General features: G+C 39.4%; 1 protein-coding gene across 3 annotated transcripts in view; it reads left to right on the forward strand.

The window, feature by feature from the left end:
- acacb (acetyl-CoA carboxylase beta) overlaps positions 1–21,920 on the forward strand; it is an 82,861-nt gene that overhangs the window by 34,163 nt on the left and 26,778 nt on the right. For all 3 annotated transcript variants that reach the window (XM_034170227.1, XM_034170229.1, XM_034170228.1), the window contains exons 14-28: positions 5,754–5,904; positions 6,014–6,117; positions 6,205–6,286; positions 6,390–6,535; positions 6,616–6,766; positions 6,866–7,000; positions 10,833–10,979; positions 11,060–11,248; positions 11,443–11,543; positions 12,009–12,097; positions 12,211–12,335; positions 12,445–12,558; positions 12,784–12,897; positions 12,977–13,066; positions 13,142–13,260. In XM_034170227.1, the coding sequence (XP_034026118.1) occupies positions 5,754–5,904; positions 6,014–6,117; positions 6,205–6,286; positions 6,390–6,535; positions 6,616–6,766; positions 6,866–7,000; positions 10,833–10,979; positions 11,060–11,248; positions 11,443–11,543; positions 12,009–12,097; positions 12,211–12,335; positions 12,445–12,558; positions 12,784–12,897; positions 12,977–13,066; positions 13,142–13,260 (1,857 nt within the window). The remainder of the gene's footprint in view (positions 1–5,753; positions 5,905–6,013; positions 6,118–6,204; positions 6,287–6,389; positions 6,536–6,615; positions 6,767–6,865; positions 7,001–10,832; positions 10,980–11,059; positions 11,249–11,442; positions 11,544–12,008; positions 12,098–12,210; positions 12,336–12,444; positions 12,559–12,783; positions 12,898–12,976; positions 13,067–13,141; positions 13,261–21,920) is intronic.

The following is a 21,920-nucleotide window of genomic DNA, read 5'->3' on the forward strand; positions in this document are numbered from 1 at the left end:
GAGGCCAAAGGGAGAAACTGGGAGCAGCCCCGGTGTGAAAGGGGCTTTACTCATGGTCGATTTGTGGACCCTGAAAATTTTGACTACTGTATAATTGATTTTAAGTTTTAGTGGTGAATCTCATTAACTCGCGGTTTAAGATAATTTGCGGTCCAATTTTGTGGACCCCAACTTGTGCGAGTTAACAGGGTTCTCCTGTATATATTAACTTGATGTGGAGGGTTATAGATAAAAGGACTGTTGGCTTCTAAAGGACTGAAATATAGCTGTGAGGACTGGTATGGATATATTAATCTTACGTGGGTTAAATCTCATTACCATATGGGCGCCCTTTCCTTACGTGAGGCTTTCCATCTCCTCAAAACAAAAAGGGAGAGGAGGGTTGCTGATGTCTCTTTGTGGAAGTCACTTTCTTTGTATGTAGTTAAAACAAGTAAGCTGTGCTTGAAAATGTTATGTTCAATTGAAAGTCTGTGGGGGAACCACTACAAAAATTAAATTCCTTTCTTTGAATTTAATGGCTTAGGCAATCCAGTCAAAAGAGCTAAAATAATGACCAAACTTAAAAGGGAAAAGACACAGATTAATTTCCTACAAGAAACTCTTTTATTACAAGCAGAACATGAGAAACTTAAAAATTTGGATTCAAAAAATTTATTAGAGCTCACATTCCAATACTTGGAAAAGAGGAGTAGCAATACTGATGTCTAATGTAATTAAATTTGAGTGCCAAAAAGAAATAAAAGATTAAAAAAAAGGAGGAACATATATTATTGTGTGTGTGTGTGGGGGGGGGGGGGGGGGTCAGTCAAACAATGATAACATTGGTAAGATATATGCCCCTCCTGAGAGTAATAAGGAATTCTTTAAATCTTTATTTGATATCATAGCAGTAGAAGCAGAGGGCATATGTATATGTGTGGGGGAGACCTTAATGTGCTCATGGGCTACCACATGGATACAGCTAGTTTAAAGAGAAATAAGAACTCTGTCACAAAAAATGGTTAAAAACACATGAGGAAATGGCTTTTTTGATGTGTGGAGAGATTTTCACCCACTAAGGAGGGACTTTACTCATTATTCAACAACACACTCCGTGTACCTTAGAATCAAGTTATGCAGAAAGAGAACAGAGACAAAATACAAGAACATCAGATCGGAGTGGCAGATGTGTCTGACCATAGGGCCATCTATCTAAAGATCCACTTCTTGAACTGTAGTTGGAAAGAAACAATAGGGAGATTGACTGTGGGGATATTAAACAATAAATCAGTTGTTGAACAAATCTGGAGGAAAATATAATGGGGGACGGAGCCAGCTATATTGTGGAATGCTTTAAAAGCAGTTATAAGAGGGAAACTGATTGTAATTGCAAGCAATCTCAAAAGAGAAAGAATAAAACAGTATAGGACCTAACATAAGGAGAATGGAAAAACTGATCCAAAAATACAACAAATGTACAAGGTGAGAAAGGAAATGAACAGTTTAACTTGACATGTAACTGAAACAAATGCAAGATATCTAAAACAAAATCATTATGAAATGAGGCCCAAAGCAATGGAATTGTTGGCAAGACGTTTACAGAAACAACAGGCAGAAAATACAGTCAATAAAATACACAACCCCAAAATAAACCAGATTAAATATGAACCAAAAGAAACTGAAAATATTTTTAGTGATTACTACAAGGCACTTTATACCCAGCCATCAGCTTCAGATCAGAATGAACTTAAGACTTTCCTCGACTCCTTGGACCTACCCTTAATAGGCAAAACAAAATGAACAAATAACACCGATAACAATGGACGAATTTCAGAAAGCAATAGGAAAACTACAATCAAATGAGACACCTGGAAGTGATGGATTTCCTTCCAAATGGTATTAGAAGTTTGGTGAAGAACCGATATTGCCATTACACACTTTTTTAACTGGATTATGACTAAGGATAATATCTTCCCCTTTGGAAGGAAGCTATATTTACTGTACTCCCAAAACTATTAAAAGACAAAGAATATTGTCAAAACTATAGACTCATATCAGTATTAAATGTTGATTACAAAATATGCACCTCAATTAAGCTGGGGCCTGATCAACCTCGGCTGGGTCACCCAGGTGAGGGTGTATGAAGATTAAAGACTTGAAACACCCAACGACCCTGGGTTCTTCACTGATGACGTGTCCAAGTAGCATCGGAAGGTGTATTAAACTCCTCCTAACAAATATGCTACAAACATTTATACCAGACTTGATAGCCTAGTTTCAAAGTGGGTTTGTTGATAAACAAACACAAGATAACATTAGGAGAACATTGCATATCATACACTCAACAAAAATATAAATGCAACACTTTTGGTTTTGCTCCCATTTTGTATGAGATGAACTCAAAGATCTAAAACGTTTTCCACATACACATCACCATTTCCCTCAAATATTGTTCACAAACCAGTCTAAATCTGTGATAGTGGGCACTTCTCCTTTGCTGAGATAATCCATCCCACCTCACAGGTGTGCCATATCAAGATGCTGATTAGACACCATGATTAGTGCACAGGTGTGCCTTAGACTGCCCACAATAAGAGGCCACTCTGAAAGGTGCAGTTTTATCACACAGCACAATGCCACAGATGTCGCAGAATTTGAGGGCACGTGCAATTGGCATGCTGACAGCAGGAATGTCAACTAGAGCTGTTGCTCGTGTATTGAATGTTCATTTCTCTACCATAAGCTGTCTCCAAAGGCATTTCAGAGAATTTGGCAGTACATCCAACTAGCCTCACAACCGCAGACCACGTGTAACCACACCAGCCCAGGACCTCCACATCCAGCATGTTCACCTCCAAGATCATCTGAGACCAGCCACTCGGACAGCTGCTGAAACAATCGGTTTGCATAACCAAAGAATTTCTGCACAGACTGTCAGAAACCATCTCAGGGAAGCTCAGCTGCATGCTTGTCATTCTCATCGGAGTCTCGACCTGACTCCAGTTCGTCGTAACTGACTTGAGTGGGCAAATGCTCACATTCGCTGGCGTTTGGCACATTGGAGAGGTGTTCTCTTCACGGATGAATCCCGGTTCACACTGTTCAGGGCAGATGGCAGACAGCGTGTGTGGCGTCGTGTGGGTGAGCGGTTTTCTGATGTCAGTGTTGTGGATCGAGTGGCCCATGGTGGCGGTGGGGTTATGGTATGGGCAGGCGTCTGTTATGGACGAAGAACACAGGTGCATTTTATTGATGGCATTTTGAATGCACAGAGATACCGTGACGAGATCCTGAGGCCCATTGTTGTGCCATACATCCAAGAACATCACCTCATGTTGCAGCAGGATAATGCACGGCCCCATGTTGCAAGGATCTGTACACAATTCTTGGAAGCTGAAAATGTCCCAGTTCTTGCATGGCCGGCATACTCACCGGACATGTCACCCATTGAGCATGTTTGGGGTGCTCTGGACTGGCGTATACGACAGCGTGTACCAGTTCCTGCCAATATCCAGCAACTTCGCACAGCCATTGAAGAGGAGTGGACCAACATTCCACAGGCCACAATTGACAACCTGATCAACTCTATGCGAAGGAGGTGTGTTGCACTGCATGAGGCAAATGGTGGTCACACCAGATACTGACTGGTACACCCCCCCCCCCCCCCCCCCCCCCCCCAATAAAACAAAACTGCACCTTTCAGAGTGGCCTTTTATTGTGGACAGTCTAAGGCACACCTGTGCACTAATCATGGTGTCTAATCAGCATCTTGGTATGGCACACCTGTGAGGTGGGATGGATTATCTCAGCAAAGGAGAAGTGCTCACTATCACAGATTTAGACTGGTTTGTGAACAGTATTTGAGGGAAATGGTGATATTGTGTATGTGGAAAAAGTTTTAGATCTTTGAGTTCATCTCATACAAAATGGGAGCAAAACCAAAAGTGTTGCGTTTATATTTTTGTTGAGTATATATAAAATACAGAAAGATAATATACCAGCGGCTTTGATTAGTTTAGATGCAGAAAAAGCATTTGATAGTCAATTAGGAATTTCTATATTTAACTTTGCAAAGATTTGGATTCAGTACTAAATCAATTCAGTGGATTAAGTCTATCCATAGCAAACCCACAACTAGAGTAAAAGTCAATGGCTTTCTGTCCAAAAGATTCCCTTTACAGAGAGGAACCAGACAAGGCTGCTGTCTTAGTCCCACATTGCTTGCCCTATACATTGAAACATTGGGCTGAATGAATATGAATTAATATACAAAAGCATGTGATAATTCTTTTTGTGGATGATATTATATCTACTTAAATAATCCAGTCAATTCCTTTAAGCATCTTATGCAAATTCTTGAAAATTTGTCTTATATTCACACTATAAAGGCTATAAATATCAATAAAATACTTGGGTATAAACATGACTGAAGACCTTTCCAAATGATATAAAATAATTATGACCATATTGGCAAAAACATTAGAGAAGATATTGACAGATGGTCCACTTATCCATTGGAATTAAATAACAGGATAAATGTGGTTAAAAAAACAAAAAAAACAAAACAAATAAAGGTCAGCTTTATTTATCCATAAGGAAATTATTTTGACAGAGTAACGAAATAGTAAATAACGGTTAGTTATATACACAATTACAGAAAGTGTTAGTAGTTAAATAGAAACCCCCCCCATCAAAAACAACATCTTGCCACATTTGTTACGTGTTCTTATGTCTGCATATACATATACTATAAAATCAATTCTGTAAATGGGATAAGTGTGTATCAAGACTCATATGGGAAAATAAATAACCTAGAATAGGCTATACTACACTGCAATGGCACTCCCAAATGTAAAAGAATCTTTTCGTGCTACGCAGTTATGACAGCTAACTTACTGGTGTAACGAAGGTTATGTAGCTCGATGGAAAGATAATGAAGTTTCTACATTCAGACCCATTTCAAACATCAGGGAAAGGGAGTCCCCACTTATATAAAAGAGGAGCATAATCCTAACCCACTTATATCTTTACATTAGATATGTGGTATTTGATGGTGGAACAAAAATAGGAAAGGAAATTGGTCTACTAAAATGGATTGCTTTTGTGGACAAATTGATACTAAGAAAATTTGATGGATTTAAATGTTAGACCAAAAAAAGCAATTACAGCGATATGCACAACTATTAATGTGGGTGAAATGCAAAGCTTTCAAGAACTAAAAAATACATATGATCAGACTAATCAGGATTTATTCAGATATTTACAAATGAGGGACTATTAATTGATATTAACATTATTTTTTTTATTATTATTATTACAATTTTTTTATTGTTAGAGGACACACTTTTGATGGAGCACCATATATATAAGCTGAAAATGAAGGAAGAACTCTTTATAAAAAAGAAACTGGTGAAAATGGTTGACATATAAACAAAGACATAATCAGGTGGCCCGACACACAGATGGTTCTTTTTACTGATTAGTATTTTGATTTTGTTTTGCTGTCTTTTCCTTTGTGGTTCTTCAGTTTTGGGGAGATTGTTGTTGTTCATAACTGAAAAACTAAAAAAATTAAAAGAATACATTTTCATCTAAATCAGTTAAATCTGGCAAGATATTATTTAAACTTTCAATATTTGTTTTTAGTGAGAGTAGCAAAATTTTGATTATTAGATTATGATTCAGTGATATTAAATATGAAGTTGTATTGAAAAACACTTATGCATCATAGGATATATTTATCAGGTGTAATATTTGTAATGTTTTTTCAGGAACATGGTGGTAGCTATGAAGGAACTGTCCATCAGAGGTGACTTTAGGACCACAGTTGAATACCTCATTAAGTTACTGGAGACTGAAAGTTTTCGAAATAATGACATAGACACTAGCTGGTTGGATCATCTCATTGCAGAGAAAGTTCAGGTAGGAATCCTGTTACTTCAATATGCATTTTATTATTGGATATACTTTTGCTAAATTTGCTCATAATTGATTAGTTTATGCAATCAATTAAACCTCATGGTCTTTTCAGGCTGAAAGGCCGGATACGATGTTGGGTGTTATCTGTGGGGCTTTGCATGTTGCTGATGCTGGCTTTAGAAAGAGCAGGACTGACTTTCTGCATTCACTGGAAAGGTCAGTAAACATCCACTTCTGAGTAATGCCTCAGTGCAAGTTCCCATCATCCAGTGGTCTTAAAACCTCCATTTTCTAAATCCATAGAGGCCAAGTACTTCCTGCTGCCACCCTCCTCAACTCTGTCAGTGTGGACCTAATATATGAAGGAGTCAAATTCTGTCTCAAGGTATCCCCCACCCCACATGTTCCTGGTTAACGTCTTGCATCATTTTCTAACATAAAAAAGTTTAAATTTTTTATTCAAATCCACGATTATTCATTGCTGTCAGGTGGCTCGCCAATCCCCGACAACTTATTTCATCCTCATGAACTCCTCAAACATTGAGATTGATGTTCACAGGCTGAGTGATGGTGGCCTTTTGTTCTCCTATGATGGTGGCAGCCATACCACCTACATGAAGGAGGAAGTGGACAGGCAAGAGATGTCTCTTTACAATTTGTCTTTTTCTTTTTATTTGCATTACAGTTTTTTAAAACATAGTTTTAACCCTATAGGTACCGCATCACTGTTGGCAATAAGACATGTGTATTTGAAAAGGAGAAGGACCCTACAGTGTTAAGGTCACCCTCTGCTGGCAAACTACTACAGTACATGGTTGAGGACGGAAGCCATCTGTTTGCAGGAGAGGTCTATGCAGAAATTGAGGTGATTGTGGTTCATTTAGTTTAAAATGTAGAAAGCTAAAAATTTCTTGAAACATGCTCTCGTCTCTCTTCTGACCTGCTGTTTGTCTTGTGGATGTAGGTCATGAAGATGGTGATGACTTTGACTGTACAGGAGTCTGGCTGTATACACTTTGTCAAGAGGCCAGGGGCTGTTCTGAAGACTGGTAGTGTGGTGGCTCATATGGACCTGGACGATCCTACCAGCATACTTCGAGTAAGTAAACCACCTCAATTAACACACGTACATCAATCAGATTCCAAATTTTTTTGGCTTGTTTAGCAAGTGCCACATTTGCAAATCTGACATGAAATATTACCAGTGTATATTTAACTAGTTTTATTGAGTTTCTGTGTAGGCTCTCAGTTGTCCAGGTGGTTTCCATAGTAGAGAAGCTTGAATCTTCGACTGGACTGGGTTGCTTGACGTGAGGACGTTTTGCTTCAAATCACAGAAGCTTCCTCAGCTAAAATTCTTGCTCTGGTAGTCTGACTTCTGTCTTGACTCTTGTAGAGAAGAATAAACCAGAAGCCAACAAAAGCTGGAGTTTTTTAACCTAACCAGGCCCCTCCTACCGAGAGGCCGACTGCTATAGGCTAGTGACTAAACAATAGCTCTAATTAGCACCTATTGTGCTCTAGTTAGCACTCTCCTAATGAGGGGATGGAAGCCTCCCCTGATGGCTCCCTTGATGACTCTCCTGATGACGTGAATGACTCATTACCATGAACAAAAGACTGAAACTGCTTTGACCTGAGTACCACATTGTTAACAGGGGACAAAGCGTGATGAAGAATGAAAAGAATGCTTCCAAGGAAGCATTCTTTGTAAAACAGTTGAAACCTAGCCTTAACCGGGGAGGGGGTCTCAGACACGCTTTGTCCCTGTTTACAATGGGGTACTCAGGTCAAAGCAGTTTCAGTCTTTTGTTCTGTTGGGAAAGTGTAGTGACACGGACCCACAACAGGGGGCGCAAATGAACGGTCAATAGATGAGCCAAAATATAACAATGTTGTGAATGTGCACAACGAACATACAGACAATCTCAGAATATCATAACAGTCAATACACAAAGGTGACGTGTGGGCAGGCTCGAGGATAGAAGACGTCTGTCCTAGGAAGAGCCGGAACCACACGATTTCCGCCGCCCCAGAACCTGGTGAATACTGGAGCCGCCAAGTCCCGAATTCCCAGGTGATCACCGTCCCCGACTGTCGGATCTGGTACTGCTGGCGAAGAACAAAGACAGTCAAGTGTGGGTGTGTGTACACCCAGTAACAATAACGGTGGGAATGCCACCTCCACCTCTCACTCAGAATGCTGAGGTATTTACAGTGATCCCTCAGAGGAAAAGAGTGCCGTCCTGCACTCACTCAGCCTCCACAAGAAGAGGGACCAGTACTCCTGCAAACACTCACAATATACAGCTTATTAGAAACACAAATGGCTGAGGATATTACCTCCAATGAAGTATGATATCTCGGCAACGAGGTGGAGATGACGTCTGGTCTTTATGGAGTGAGATGATGTTGAGTAGATGGGTGACAGCTGTCAAGAGGTAATGAGCGACAGCTGTCACCCCCGGCTGTGTCCATGGCGGCAGCGCCCTCTCATGCCTGAAGCCCGCACTTCAGGCAGGGCGCCCTCTGGTGGTGGGCCAGCAGTACCTCCTCTTCTGGCGGCCCACACAACATGTTCATGGTAATGAGTCATTCACGTCATCAGGAGAGTCGTCAAGGGAGCCATCAGGGGAGGCTTCCATCCCGTCATTAGGAGAGTGCTAACTAGAGCACAATAGGTGCTAATTAGAGCTATTGTTTAGTCACTAGCCTATAGCAGTCGGCCTCTCTGTAGGAGGGGTCTGGTTAGGTTAAAAAACTCCAGCTTTTGTTGGCTTCTGGTTTATTCTTCTCTACAAGAGTCAAGACAGAAGTCAGACTACCAGAGCAAGAATTTTAGCTAAGGAAGCTTCTGTGTTTTGAAGCGAAATGTCCTCACATCAAGCAACCCAGTCCAGTCGAAGATTCAAGCTTCTCTACTCTACTAGTTTTATTGAGATTCAAACCAAGTAGATATTTCTACTTAGTTGGTTTTAGTACAACAGTTCTTTCTGTGGTTACGGAAAAAGCAATATACTTATTTTCTACCTTTTGGATCTGTAGGCTGTAATTATCAAAATTTTAATTAAAAAATGGGATGAAACATTTCAGTTTATATGTAATGACCCTAGAATATATCAATTTTTCACTACATGACAAAAACAAAAAAAATTAACTTTTTCCACATCCAACCTATGCCTCTATTTTCAGAACTTTTTTCAGTGTTCGCATGGTAAGGCAGCTCAACTAACATTTTCCAAAGCTATGTCCTCTAGCTACCCTTTTGAGGATCCTAAACATTCCCAGGCCAGGTGGAACATTTAATCTCTCCAACATGCTGTGGTTTCCATCTTGGTGTGAAATGGCTGGGAATGGTCGAGCCCATCAACCCTTCAAAAGATTTCTGCTGTATGTATCTGTTGGCTCATTCTTGCAGTCCCTGCCCAATACTCACGACAGTAGTGAGTTCAGGTTGTTGGGCAAATTGAGGTTGACGGGCAAACTGAATTTCTTTCAGATTCAGCACCTGTATTGCTGATGCTACACTACTAATCCAATGTGTGACCTCACATTTCATTTTTATTATGTGCATCACCCAAGACAGGTCAGGTGTAGGAATTGCTTGACTCCATGGGTTTGCATGTGTATGTGGCTGATGTGTACGTCAATGTGATACTTGATACACAAGGTCACGTCATGAAGACCTCGGGCGAGTTTGATGTGTAATTGTGGCCACCAGCAGGCTGATTCTGTGAAACCTTACATGATAACAATAAAAGGACTTCATAGATTTTGCTGATTCTGTGAAACCTATTTTCCATGATAACAATACAAGGACTGTAGTTTTGATCAAACTTTCTACTGATTGTCCCTTACTTAGACCTTGTGCAAGGTTGAGGCTAGGCTTTGTAACATGTTAGTATCAGTATTGTCCTTATTATTTCACTTGCACACTCCTTTGTTAGCCACAGTGCCTTACTTACAGCCTCGAAAGGGTGAGTCACTTTTTTCTAACAGAGTATCATGCTGGTTTTCTTGAAAGTGCAGACTTTCTTCACAGCTCTTTTTGTCTCTTTCTCTAAAATTGTATTGTAGCATTATTAGTTATTATGAGTTATTATTACTATTGTTGTTGTTGTTGCTATTATTATTAATATATTAATAAAAATAAATTATAAAAAAATTACAATTTGAGTCTTTTACGACAACGAACGCTGAGCCATTAATTATTATACAGAAAACAAATGCACACAAACGTGCTGAGATGCAAACAGTTTAATGCTATCTTTAACATTGAAAACGCCATAGACATGCTAACACGTTAGCATCAGTCCCATTTTTACATTATAAAATACATCTATCCACTGTTTCAGAAGACCATAACAGGTCAGTTTAACATAAAAAAGGTAAATATTACTCACAGACATATGCTCTTTAGGGTTTTAGTGAGGAAAAATTAAGATAAAGCAAAAAATGAATGGAAAAAAAAAAAATGAATCAACGAAGCAGCGGATTGAAGCACTGCTTTGATCTGCAAATCACTGCTTCGATTGGTTAAAGGTTCAAAGCAAAGCCGCGCTGCAGAAACGGTTGATTACAGATGCGCTGCCGGGTCTGTAATCAATGTAGAGAAATTATCATTTTCCTGACAAACACCCCCAAAAACAATGACCACTCTGAAGGACCGATAAGGGAATCGTTAAGCAAAAAGGTTATTGATGTCGGTGGATCGAATAATTTCTTAACGATACCCGAAAGGAACTGGTTCTCGATACCCATCCCTACGAGGCGTTTCAGATTATGCTGCAAACTCTGTCAGTGCACACTGGTGGTTGTCATTATAATGACATCATAAATGCATCGTCTTGAAAAGTGGAGATGCAATTCTGAGATCAATATTTTATGTTTCATTGCAGGTAATAATAATTTTATTGCTGGTTTTTCTGTAGGTGGAGCTTAACACAACCACACTCCCATGTCAGCAACAACCGCCCATTGTTGGTGAGAAGCTTCACCAGGTTTTCCACAGTGTGCTAGAAAATCTTGTGAAAGTCATGGATGGGTACTGCCTTGAAGAGCCTTACTTTAGCAGCAAGGTACATTATACAGCTTCCTCTTTGATAGATTAACTTACTTAATTCTGTAACCACATTTGTCCTTGAATTTTTATCTACAGATAAATGAATGGGTGGCAACTCTGATGAGGACTTTGCGAGACCCGTCGCTACCACTGATGGAACTCCAAGAGCTCATGACGAGTGTGGCGGGTCGTATTCCACCTGGTGTGGAGAAGGCTATCCGTAAAGTAATGGCTCAGTATGCAAGCAACATCACTTCTGTCCTCTGCCAGTTCCCAAGTCAAAAAGTGAGAGTGGGTTTTATGAAAATGAACAACTAGTCATGTCTGTATGGAAACATGTAAAAATGTGTGATGCAAAGTACAAGGTCCTGTGTTACGTCTGATTAAGGTTTATAATGTAGATGTGTTTATTCTGCTGTTCTGTTGTTTGTTGTGTCTATATATTTTCTCTAATGCCATTTCATCCTCTTTCATTACAGATTGCAAATATTCTAGACAGTCATGCAGCAACTCTGCAGAGGAAGCCTGACCGAGAGGTGTTCTTCATGAACACTCAGAGTATTGTACAACTTGTACAGCGGTCAGTCGCCTTTGTTTTTTTTTTTTTTTTTTTGTCAAATTAAACTGCACCTTACATATTTACTGTATTTTCTGGAGTATAAGTTGTGTTTTTTACTACTTGGGAGGTCCTGCGACTTGTACTCTGGTGCAACTTGTATACAAAAAAAAAAAAAAAAATCATGTTCATTATTAATAGTAATTATAATGACTATTTATATAGGACTTTCCCAGGAATCAAAGCACTAAACAAAATAAATGGCAATAATAAATAAATGCCAAGAGTAAAAAGTACAGTACAACAATGCACAAAAATTCTAAAATAAATCTGATAATACAGAAAAAAGTTGCAGTGTATACTCCAGTGTGATTTATATAAGGGTTTTGCCTCTTCAAGAAGAATTTTTTTTAACAGGTTCGACTTATACTCTGGAAAGATTGGTATTAATATGACTAGTTAACATGTTGCTGTATGGCTGTCATTCAGGTACCGCAGTGGAATCCGTGGTTATATGAAGTCTGTGGTTCTGGATCTGCTGAAGCATTACTTGCAAGTAGAGATGCAGTTTCAGCAAGGTCACTTTAATGTTGTTTCAACACAAGCTGAAAGTTCTTAAGTCATTTCCTAGATCTGAAATGTGGTGTCTTGTTGCAAGCCGTTTATATTTTGGTCATGTTCTCACCAACAGCTCATTATGACAAGTGCGTTATAAATCTGAGAGAGCAGTACAAACCTGACATGAGTCCTGTCCTGGAATATATCTTCTCTCACGCTCAGGTCTCCAAGAAGAACATCCTCGTTACAATGCTGATTGTAAGTCCGTCATCGCCCGTATCACTGCTACGTGTTACCCTTGTTATTGCTTTAGGCTTCTGATAAACATGTTTACGAGGCATAAGGACTGACTCCAGTTTTTGTTTAGGACCAGCTTTGTGGAAGGGATCCCACCCTAGCAGATGAGCTGATGGCCATTTTGAATGAACTTACACAGCTTGGCAAGATGGAGAACTCAAAGGTTGCTTTGAGGGCGAGACAGGTGACACTTACGAGAACACTACCTGCTGGACATGCAGATATACTGTTTTGTCACAAATTAGCTTAATGTCATTTATACAGTATTTTTGCTTTGTATTGAACTTTAGTTGAAATATCCATTTTCAGGAAACAAATTAGTCCACTTTTAATATGTAAACTTAAATGGCAATAAGAATAAACTTGTATAGCAACCTGGCGCAGTATAATATTTGTCAACATGCACTAGGTCTTGATTGCCTCCCATTTACCATCATATGAACTGAGGCACAACCAGGTGGAGTCAATTTTCCTGTCAGCCATTGACATGTACGGCCACCAGTTTTGCCCAGAGAACTTGAAGGTTAGCCTTGTTTAGAAAAGTCAGTTCACTCATTTTTAACTACTCAAAGATCAAATGAAAAATATTTTGTTTTCTACAGAAACTCATTCTGTCTGAGACCTCAATTTTTGATGTCTTGCCAAATTTCTTCTATCACTCCAATCAAGTTGTGTGCATGGCTGCCTTGGAGGTATGGCTAATGAAAGCATGACAGTTTTCTATATTTGTAATTCAGCATTTATCACATTTTCCTCTGCTTGCTCAGGTGTATGTGCGCAGAGCTTATATTGCCTATGAGCTAAACAGCATCCAGCATCACCAGCTGCAGGATGGGACATGTGCTGTAGACTTCCAGTTTATGTTGCCATCTTCACACCCAAACAGGTAACATGCTCGCTTAACAAAACTGCACTGGAAAGATTCTTTGGCCCCAGATGAATAAAGCTGCTCTTACAATTGGCCGAGTTTGGCTCTGTTTTGTTCCGTAATTTGCTGAGTTACAACTCTGTGCGTGCATCCATCCATCTGTCTACTTTCCCAGCAGTCTTCAGGTGAGAGTCAGGGTCATTCTTGAGGAACCCACAGAAATGCGTATTGAACATGCAAACACCACACAGAAAGGACCAGGGCAGATTCAAAAATGGGACCTTCTCCGGGTGAGGCAACGGTGCTAACTACTAAACCACCATGCTGCCACAACTCGGCACTGCAGCTGATTTCCCCAAGCAGCTTTCACCGAGCCATGTTCGCTGCAAAGTCCTCTGAGCAGGTACACCATCCAGGCCCAGCTCTGGATGGCCTGGGGAAGGCGTCTCGCAACTCATTGACTTTCAGTCAACTTGTTCAAGCCTTCATCCTCCACCTTTGAAATCTCAAGCTAACTCTTTCTCTGCTTGGCATGCAAATAGGACAGTTAGACCTTGTCCACAGTGATACGGCACTTTCCCAATATGATCTTTTTCATGTCATGTCATTTCATGTTATTTTCAAATAGTGTTCCGTAAACATGGCACCATTTCAGGATTTATCTGCATCCACACGAAAACGCCTAAAATGACCAAAATGCTGGTTTACATATGCCTGGCCGGTACACAGCACTGTAACGCCTCCACAGAAAATGGAGAAGATGTGTGTAAGAGCTAACTGGTATAAGAGCTAACCATTTTAGCAACAGAAGCTAAAACTACACTACAGAGCCACATTGTTGTTGCTGTTGTTGTTGTTATTCCTTTTTTCTTTCTTTTTTTTGTGCTGGATCATTAATGGGATTTATTTTCATTGCGAGCAGAATGTGGAAGAGTCGACTGATGGCTGTCGCTGGCATGAATAAATGGAACACTGTGACACTAATAAAGTAATAGACCTCTTTCCAATCTGGATGTGGTTACCCTAGCATGTGTCCATATTGTCAAGCAAGCAATTCAAGCAAGCAATTTTTTTATATAGCGCCAAATCACAACAAACAGTTGCCCCAAGGCGCTTTATATTGTAAGGCAAGGCCATACAATAATTATGTAAAACCCCAACGGTCAAAACGACCCCCTGTGAGCAAGCATTTGGCTACAGTGGGAAGGAAAAACTCCCTTTTAACAGGAAGAAACCTCCAGCAGAACCAGGCTCAGGGAGGGGCAGTCTTCTGCTGGGACTGGTTGGGGCTGAGGGAGAGAACCAGGAAAAAGACATGCTGTGGAGGGGAGCAGAGATCGATCACTAATGATTAAATGCAGAGTGGTGCATACAGAGCAAAAAGAGAAAGAAACAGTGCATCATGGGAACCCCCCAGCAGTTTACGTCTATAGCAGCATAACTAAGGGATGGTTCAGGGTCACCTGATCCAGCCCTAACTATAAGCTTTAGCAAAAAGGAAAGTTTTAAGCCTAATCTTAAAAGTAGAGAGTGTGTCTGTCTCCCTGATCTGAATTGGGAGCTGGTTCCACAGGAGAGGAGCCTGAAAGCTGAAGGCTCTGCCTCCCATTCTACTCTTACAAACCCTAGGAACTACAAGTAAGCCTGCAGTCTGAGAGCGAAGCGCTCTATTGGGGTGATATGGTACTACGAGGTCCCTAAGATAAGATGGGACCTGATTATTCAAAACCTTATAAGTAAGAAGAAGAATTTTAAATTCTATTCTAGAATTAACAGGAAGCCAATGAAGAGAGGCCAATATGGGTGAGATATGCTCTCTCCTTCTAGTCCCCGTCAGTACTCTAGCTGCAGCATTTTGAATTAACTGAAGGCTTTTTAGGGAACTTTTAGGACAACCTGATAATAATGAATTACAATAGTCCAGCCTAGAGGAAATAAATGCATGAATTAGTTTTTCAGCATCACTCTGAGACAAGACCTTTCTGATTTTAGAGATACTGCGTAAATGCAAAAAAGCAGTCCTACATATTTGTTTAATATGCGCTTTGAATGACATATCCTGATCAAAAATGACTCCAAGATTTCTCACAGTATTACTAGAGGTCAGGGTAATGCCATCCAGAGTAAGGATCTGGTTAGACACCATGTTTCTAAGATTTGTGGGGCCAAGTACAATAACTTCAGTTTTATCTGAGTTTAAAAGCAGGAAATTAGAGGTCATCCATGTCTTTATGTCTGTAAGACAATCCTGCAGTTTAGCTAATTGGTGTGTGTCCTCTGGCTTCATGGATAGATAAAGCTGGGTATCATCTGCGTAACAATGAAAATTTAAGCAATACCGTCTAATAATACTGCCTAAGGGAAGCATGTATAAAGTGAATAAAATTGGTCCTAGCACAGAACCTTGTGGAACTCCATAATTAACTTTAGTCTGTGAAGAAGATTCCCCATTTACATGAACAAATTGTAATCTATTAGACAAATATGATTCAAACCACCGCAGCGCAGTGCCTTTAATACCTATGGCATGCTCTAATCTCTGTAATAAAATTTTATGGTCAACAGTATCAAAAGCAGCACTGAGGTCCAACAGAACAAGCACAGAGACGAGTCCACTGTCCGAGGCCATAAGAAGATCATTTGTAACCTTCACTAATGCTGTTTCTGTACTATGATGAATTCTAAAACCTGACTGAAACTCTTCAAATAGACCATTCCTCTGCAGATGATCAGTTAGCTGTTTTACAACTACCCTTTCAAGAATTTTTGAGAGAAAAGGAAGGTTGGAGATTGGCCTATAATTAGCTAAGATAGCTGGGTCAAGTGATGGCTTTTTAAGTAATGGTTTAATTACTGCCACCTTAAAAGCCTGTGGTACATAGCCAACTAACAAAGATAGATTGATCATATTTAAGATCGAAGCATTAAATAATGGTAGGGCTTCCTTGAGCAGCCTGGTAGGAATGGGGTCTAATAAACATGTTGATGGTTTGGATGAAGTAACTAATGAAAATAACTCAGACAGAACAATCGGAGAGAAAGAGTCTAACCAAATACCGGCATCACTGAAAGCAGCCAAAGATAACGATACGTCTTTGGGATGGTTATGAGTAATTTTTTCTCTAATAGTTAAAATTTTGTTAGCAAAGAAAGTCATGAAGTCATTACTAGTTAAAGTTAATGGAATACTCAGCTCAATAGAGCTCTGACTCTTTGTCAGCCTGGCTACAGTGCTGAAAAGAAACCTGGGGTTGTTCTTATTTTCTTCAATTAGTGATGAGTAGTAAGATGTCCTAGCTTTACGGAGGGCTTTTTTATAGAGCAACAGACTCTTTTTCCAGGCTAAGTGAAGATCTTCTAAATTAGTGAGACGCCATTTCCTCTCCAACTTACGGGTTATCTGCTTTAAGCTGCGAGTTTGTGAGTTATACCACGGAGTGAGGCACTTCTGATTTAAAGCTCTCTTTTTCAGAGGAGCTACAGCATCCAAAGTTGTCTTCAATGAGGATGTAAAACTATTGACGAGATACTCTATCTCCCTTACAGAGTTTAGGTAGCTACTCTGCACTGTGTTGGTATATGGCATTAGAGAACATAAAGAAGGAATCATATCCTTAAACCTAGTTACAGCGCTTTCTGAAAGACTTCTAGTGTAATGAAACTTATTCCCCACTGCTGGGTAGTCCATCAGAGTAAATGTAAATGTTATTAAGAAATGATCAGACAGAAGGGAGTTTTCAGGGAATACTGTTAAGTCTTCTATTTCCATACCATAAGTCAGAACAAGATCTAAGATATGATTAAAGTGGTGGGTGGACTCATTTACTTTTTGAGCAAAGCCAATAGAGTCTAATAATAGATTAAATGCAGTGTTGAGGCTGTCATTCTCAGCATCTGTGTGGATGTTAAAATCGCCCACTATAATTATCTTATCTGAGCTAAGCACTAAGTCAGACAAAAGGTCTGAAAATTCACAGAGAAACTCACAGTAACGACCAGGTGGACGATAGATAATAACAAATAAAACTGGTTTTTGGGACTTCCAATTTGGATGGACAAGACTAAGAGACAAGCTTTCAAATGAATTAAAGCTCTGTCTGGGTTTTTGATTAATTAATAAGCTGGAATGGAAGATTGCTGCTAATCCTCCTCCTCGGCCCGTGCTACGAGCATTCTGACAGTTAGTGTGACTCGGGGGTGTTGACTCATTTAAACTAACATATTCATCCTGCTGTAACCAGGTTTCTGTTAGGCAGAATAAATCAATATGTTGATCAATTATTATATCATTTACCAAGCAGACATTCAGGCAGAAAATGTAAACAGCGTGAGCGCCTGTGCACTGTGGAGTTATTGCTGAAGGGAGACAGCTTTTAAATCATGCATGGTGTTCTGGTGTACAAACTATGGAAATGCAGGCAAGAGGTCACTAAGATTTTTTGGCATCTCAACTGTTATTACACATCAAAGATGGAGGATGGAGGAGCTTTGTAGCGAGCACCGTTGGTTGTGGTTAGTTCAGATGAGCTGAACTAATTTCAACCCTGACCCAAGAAAACGGAGTTACAGTCTGCGCTGAGCATTCTGTCTCACATAAGTGTTTTTGGTGGATAATTCTGGTATAAGTAAGCTCATATAAGATGCAATAATATAGCAATTGCAAGCTCTAGAAATAGTGGAATTTGGCCATTTCTTCCTACATTAACCATTGCATTTTGAGGACCTTGATTGTATTTTTTTTCTCTCATCATCCATTTGTGATCATTGGAAACAGCTGCACAAATAATTTTGTATGTTCTAGCAGCTTTATCGATATTGTGAAATTTAGCTTTATTTAAAGATGCCCCAAATATAGCATAGTGAAAACATCACTAACTTTGTTAACCTGCTAACTGGTAACAGAGCCCAAATCTTAAACATCAGATTTCATAAAAAAAAAAAAAAATCCACAACAGTTTATGTAAAACAACAGACAAAGTGACTTAAATCCTCAGACTGTAATTGCGGTTGTGGGCTGATAATGCGATATGGTTGGGGGGTCAGTGCTTCCGTGATGCAATGTGACTCACTACCCCTTGAGGGAAAAAAATGTGACCAATCTGGCAATATTTTTATTCATGTTTTCCTCCCCTAGACTTATTTGAGCTGGTAATCTATGTTGGGAATATAAAATTGAACGTTGTCTGCAAAACTCATCGCTTTCAAAACTTTAAATATTTTTGTCATCACAGAAAATAACGTCCAAGCTTCAGTCACCAGCTTATCCATTGTAAGGATTGATGCCATTAAATGCCTTTAGTTTCTCCTTGTAGCAAGCAAATGTTGCTTCATCCAAAGAATCACTGTATCGTGCGCAGGGTCATCAAAATTGAGGTGTTTACAATCTTTTTAAAACATTTTGAATGTTCCTGCTTCAGCTTTTGTCTGCAGCAGGTTGCCTGACAAAATGGTGCTGTGCGGTGTATCGTGGGTAATGGGAAGGGGTCTTGCTGAATGGACTTCCAGCTTTTAAAATAAGTTTTTTTCTTGTTGGTGGGTCAAAACGCCGGTGTCCTCTAGTTCAGGCTGAGAAACACACCTGGTGCAGACAAACACCGAGGGACTGCATTTATTCTTTCCATGATAAGGAATTCCAGTAATTCCAGACGTTGTCTTCCAAAACAAGGGCGTCTTAAGTGGATTGTAGAGCTGGGTATCAATTCACATTGCAAGAATCCATTCGATTCCAATTCTTAAGATTCAGAATTGATTATTTTGATCCGATCTGATATTGATTTGGGTTAGTGTTATTAAAACCGTTTTTGAGCTGTTACCTAATTGTCTAGTTATGCAACATATTAATACAAGTATTATATTGACATTTGACAGCAAATGAATGAAGTATTGGTAGTTAATAATGTTGGCTATAAGACTGATGGCACAGACCAATCCCCCACCAGAGAACCTTTGTGCGCAATCCCACGGAAAATGCCCGTTATGAGGAATGAAAGAAAAAACAAACAAACACTAATCTGTGAATTAAACGGTGGACGGTTCCCTTTTCTTAACCCGCAACAGACAAGATTCCCGGTTGTCATGATGGACATCTTTAAATACCTTTGACAGAAGTTGATGAATAAATTGTGAACCTGCTTCTAAATCAGAACCAGCAGGTCCCCAATCAGTGTCGAGAAATGATCATTTTCACACCCTTGGAAACAGAGCAACGGCCCAACTGCAGCATCATTTTTTCAGGGAGGCTGTTCCAACGCAGGTGAAAAGTGCATATATACTGTATATACACTTAAAAAAAAATTGATCTTTTGATGTATGAATCCGATAGTGGATTTTTGTCAGGCTGTAATAATGAATTTGGTTGAAACTGCACAAAAGGTAAGATTAAGACTTTGTATTTACTCAGTGAATGGTTTTAATGTTTGAAACTGTATAAGTTGGAACAGTATGAATGGTCTCTTGAGGACATTGCATTTCTCATGCTTTGTCCCACCTACAACAGAAAAATTAACTTATTTTAAAAGCCGAAAGTCTTCTGCAGTTATTTATTTGTGTCACAGCACTCCATTTATTCAGTGTGCTTACCACAGACATCCGTAGCCTCTTCAGAAATCGGCTCACAACGAAAATAAATGCCATTAATGATCCACCGACAGTGCTGTAGTTCCGCACCCGTAAATTACGCATTGCGCGTAGGGCATCATGCGGGGGCACCACAAAAACCAAGCTCGTGAAAAATTATCCTAATTGGCTACTAGTAATACAAGCAAAAGTAATCGTAGGAGGAGGCACACAGGCAGGAAGCGGCGTGGGCAGCCTCTGTGCGTGTGTCACTGCCTGCGTTACAGCAGACAGTTTTCCACTGACGAAAAAGGCTGCCGCGGCCTGGGTGTCTTGGGGAGAAGACGACAGTGCGGGGCTCTCTTCTTGTCTTCTCCCAGCCTGGGAGAACCACGCGCATTATAATTCATTTATAATTCATAATTCATTCATAATTCATTTGTGCATGGTTCCTCACCATCAAGTGAGCCTTCACAGTTGCATGCTGCAGTACATGGCTGATTGTGTTGCAAGCAGGAGCATGTTGCATCACAAGTATCACACTCACATACTACCAGGTTCAGCAGTTCTGGAGCTGCAACAGCTTGTGTTGTCATCTTGGGTACTAGTGCTCCTGTTTGTGATAGTTGCTCATATCCATACTGTGTAGGAGATGGCAAATCAGAGACCATTCCTTTGTACGTGGTTTGCTGCAGGTACCACCACAAAGAAAACAGTTTTTCTTCCAGTCAAAGTGGGTTTCACCACTCCGAGATCTTGTAACATGAGGATTACTGTCTGCCCCACTACCCAAATAAACCACCACTTGGGTCACTACTTTCAGCAGGCTCACCACACAATAGGATGCTCTGCCATCCTCTTGTTTCCTCTTTTTAGAGGGTTGTACGGAAAATTCTGATGTCATTCTTGAATCAATTTATTCTTGGCCTGAAACAGACAAATAGCATGGTTTAACAAATTTGCAACTACAACAGCAACCCTTACTATGTATTTTTAATGTTTGTGGGCTCGGTGCCTGAAATAAAGTTATCTTAATCTTATCTTAATCTTAATCTTAAATTGTTAGATCGAAAATAAGGACTTACATTTTAACATAAAGCAAATAAAGATCAATAAATAAAATAAAAAACAAAGAACAAAACTTGAAAACTTACTGAAGTGCATAATGTCATCTAGAATACATCAATAGCCAATGACAGAAGCAGAGGTCAATAGGCCAGTATCCAAATGCAGAATTCCTGTTCATCTAAAGCAGCAAATCGCAGATACTGGCATACCCTAAAACCTATTCATTGTTGTCCTTTCAAACAAATATTATGTCCCCAAGAAAACTTGGATATTATTATAATGGCATTCAATAATGATGACATCCTTATAATACAATAATTATAAATGTTGATCCTGATAGAAATCTAAAACATCTGAGAACATTTAGCTGACTTTTAATACCTCAGTATGATGCAATAAAGTTCTTGGAATATTTTAGAACTTACAGGAGTGTAATATATTAAAGAAAAAAAACAAACAAACAAAATATCTTTAAGGAATATTGCTAGAGTCAGATTTTTTTGTTTCACCAAAACCAAAGCGATGGTCAATTTGGGGCATATTTTTCACTATTTTATGGTTTTAATTCATAAAATTAAACAGCTTAAAATATTAAACCTTGTAAGTATCTCTATAATACAAGTCAGTATAATATAGAACCATAATAGGATATATTTCTAATACAGAACTAAACATATGATGTTCTTAATGATCCCACAGCAACGATTTGTTGATATTTGAAGTTTAGGGGGGAGGGGTAACCTTGTGCAATATCTAAAACATCTGAGAATACTTAGCTGACTTTTAATGGCTCAGTATGATGCAATAGATGTCTGGGCATATTCTAAATCTTATTTGAAAGTGATATTCTAAATCAATATTGCTGGAGACAGATTTTTGTGCTTCACCAAAGCCAAAACGAGGGTTAATTTGGGGCCTATTTTTCACCATTTTATTCATATAATTTCCAAATTTGACCATCTTTAAATGATTAAACCCTATGGATGTCTCTATCATACAACCCCTGGCAAAAATTATGGAATCACCGGCCTCGGAGGATGTTCATTCAGTTGTTT

The sequence above is a fragment of the Thalassophryne amazonica genome, chromosome 5 (genome assembly GCF_902500255.1).
Source record: "Thalassophryne amazonica chromosome 5, fThaAma1.1, whole genome shotgun sequence".
In the NCBI taxonomy this organism is placed as follows: domain Eukaryota; kingdom Metazoa; phylum Chordata; class Actinopteri; order Batrachoidiformes; family Batrachoididae; genus Thalassophryne; species Thalassophryne amazonica.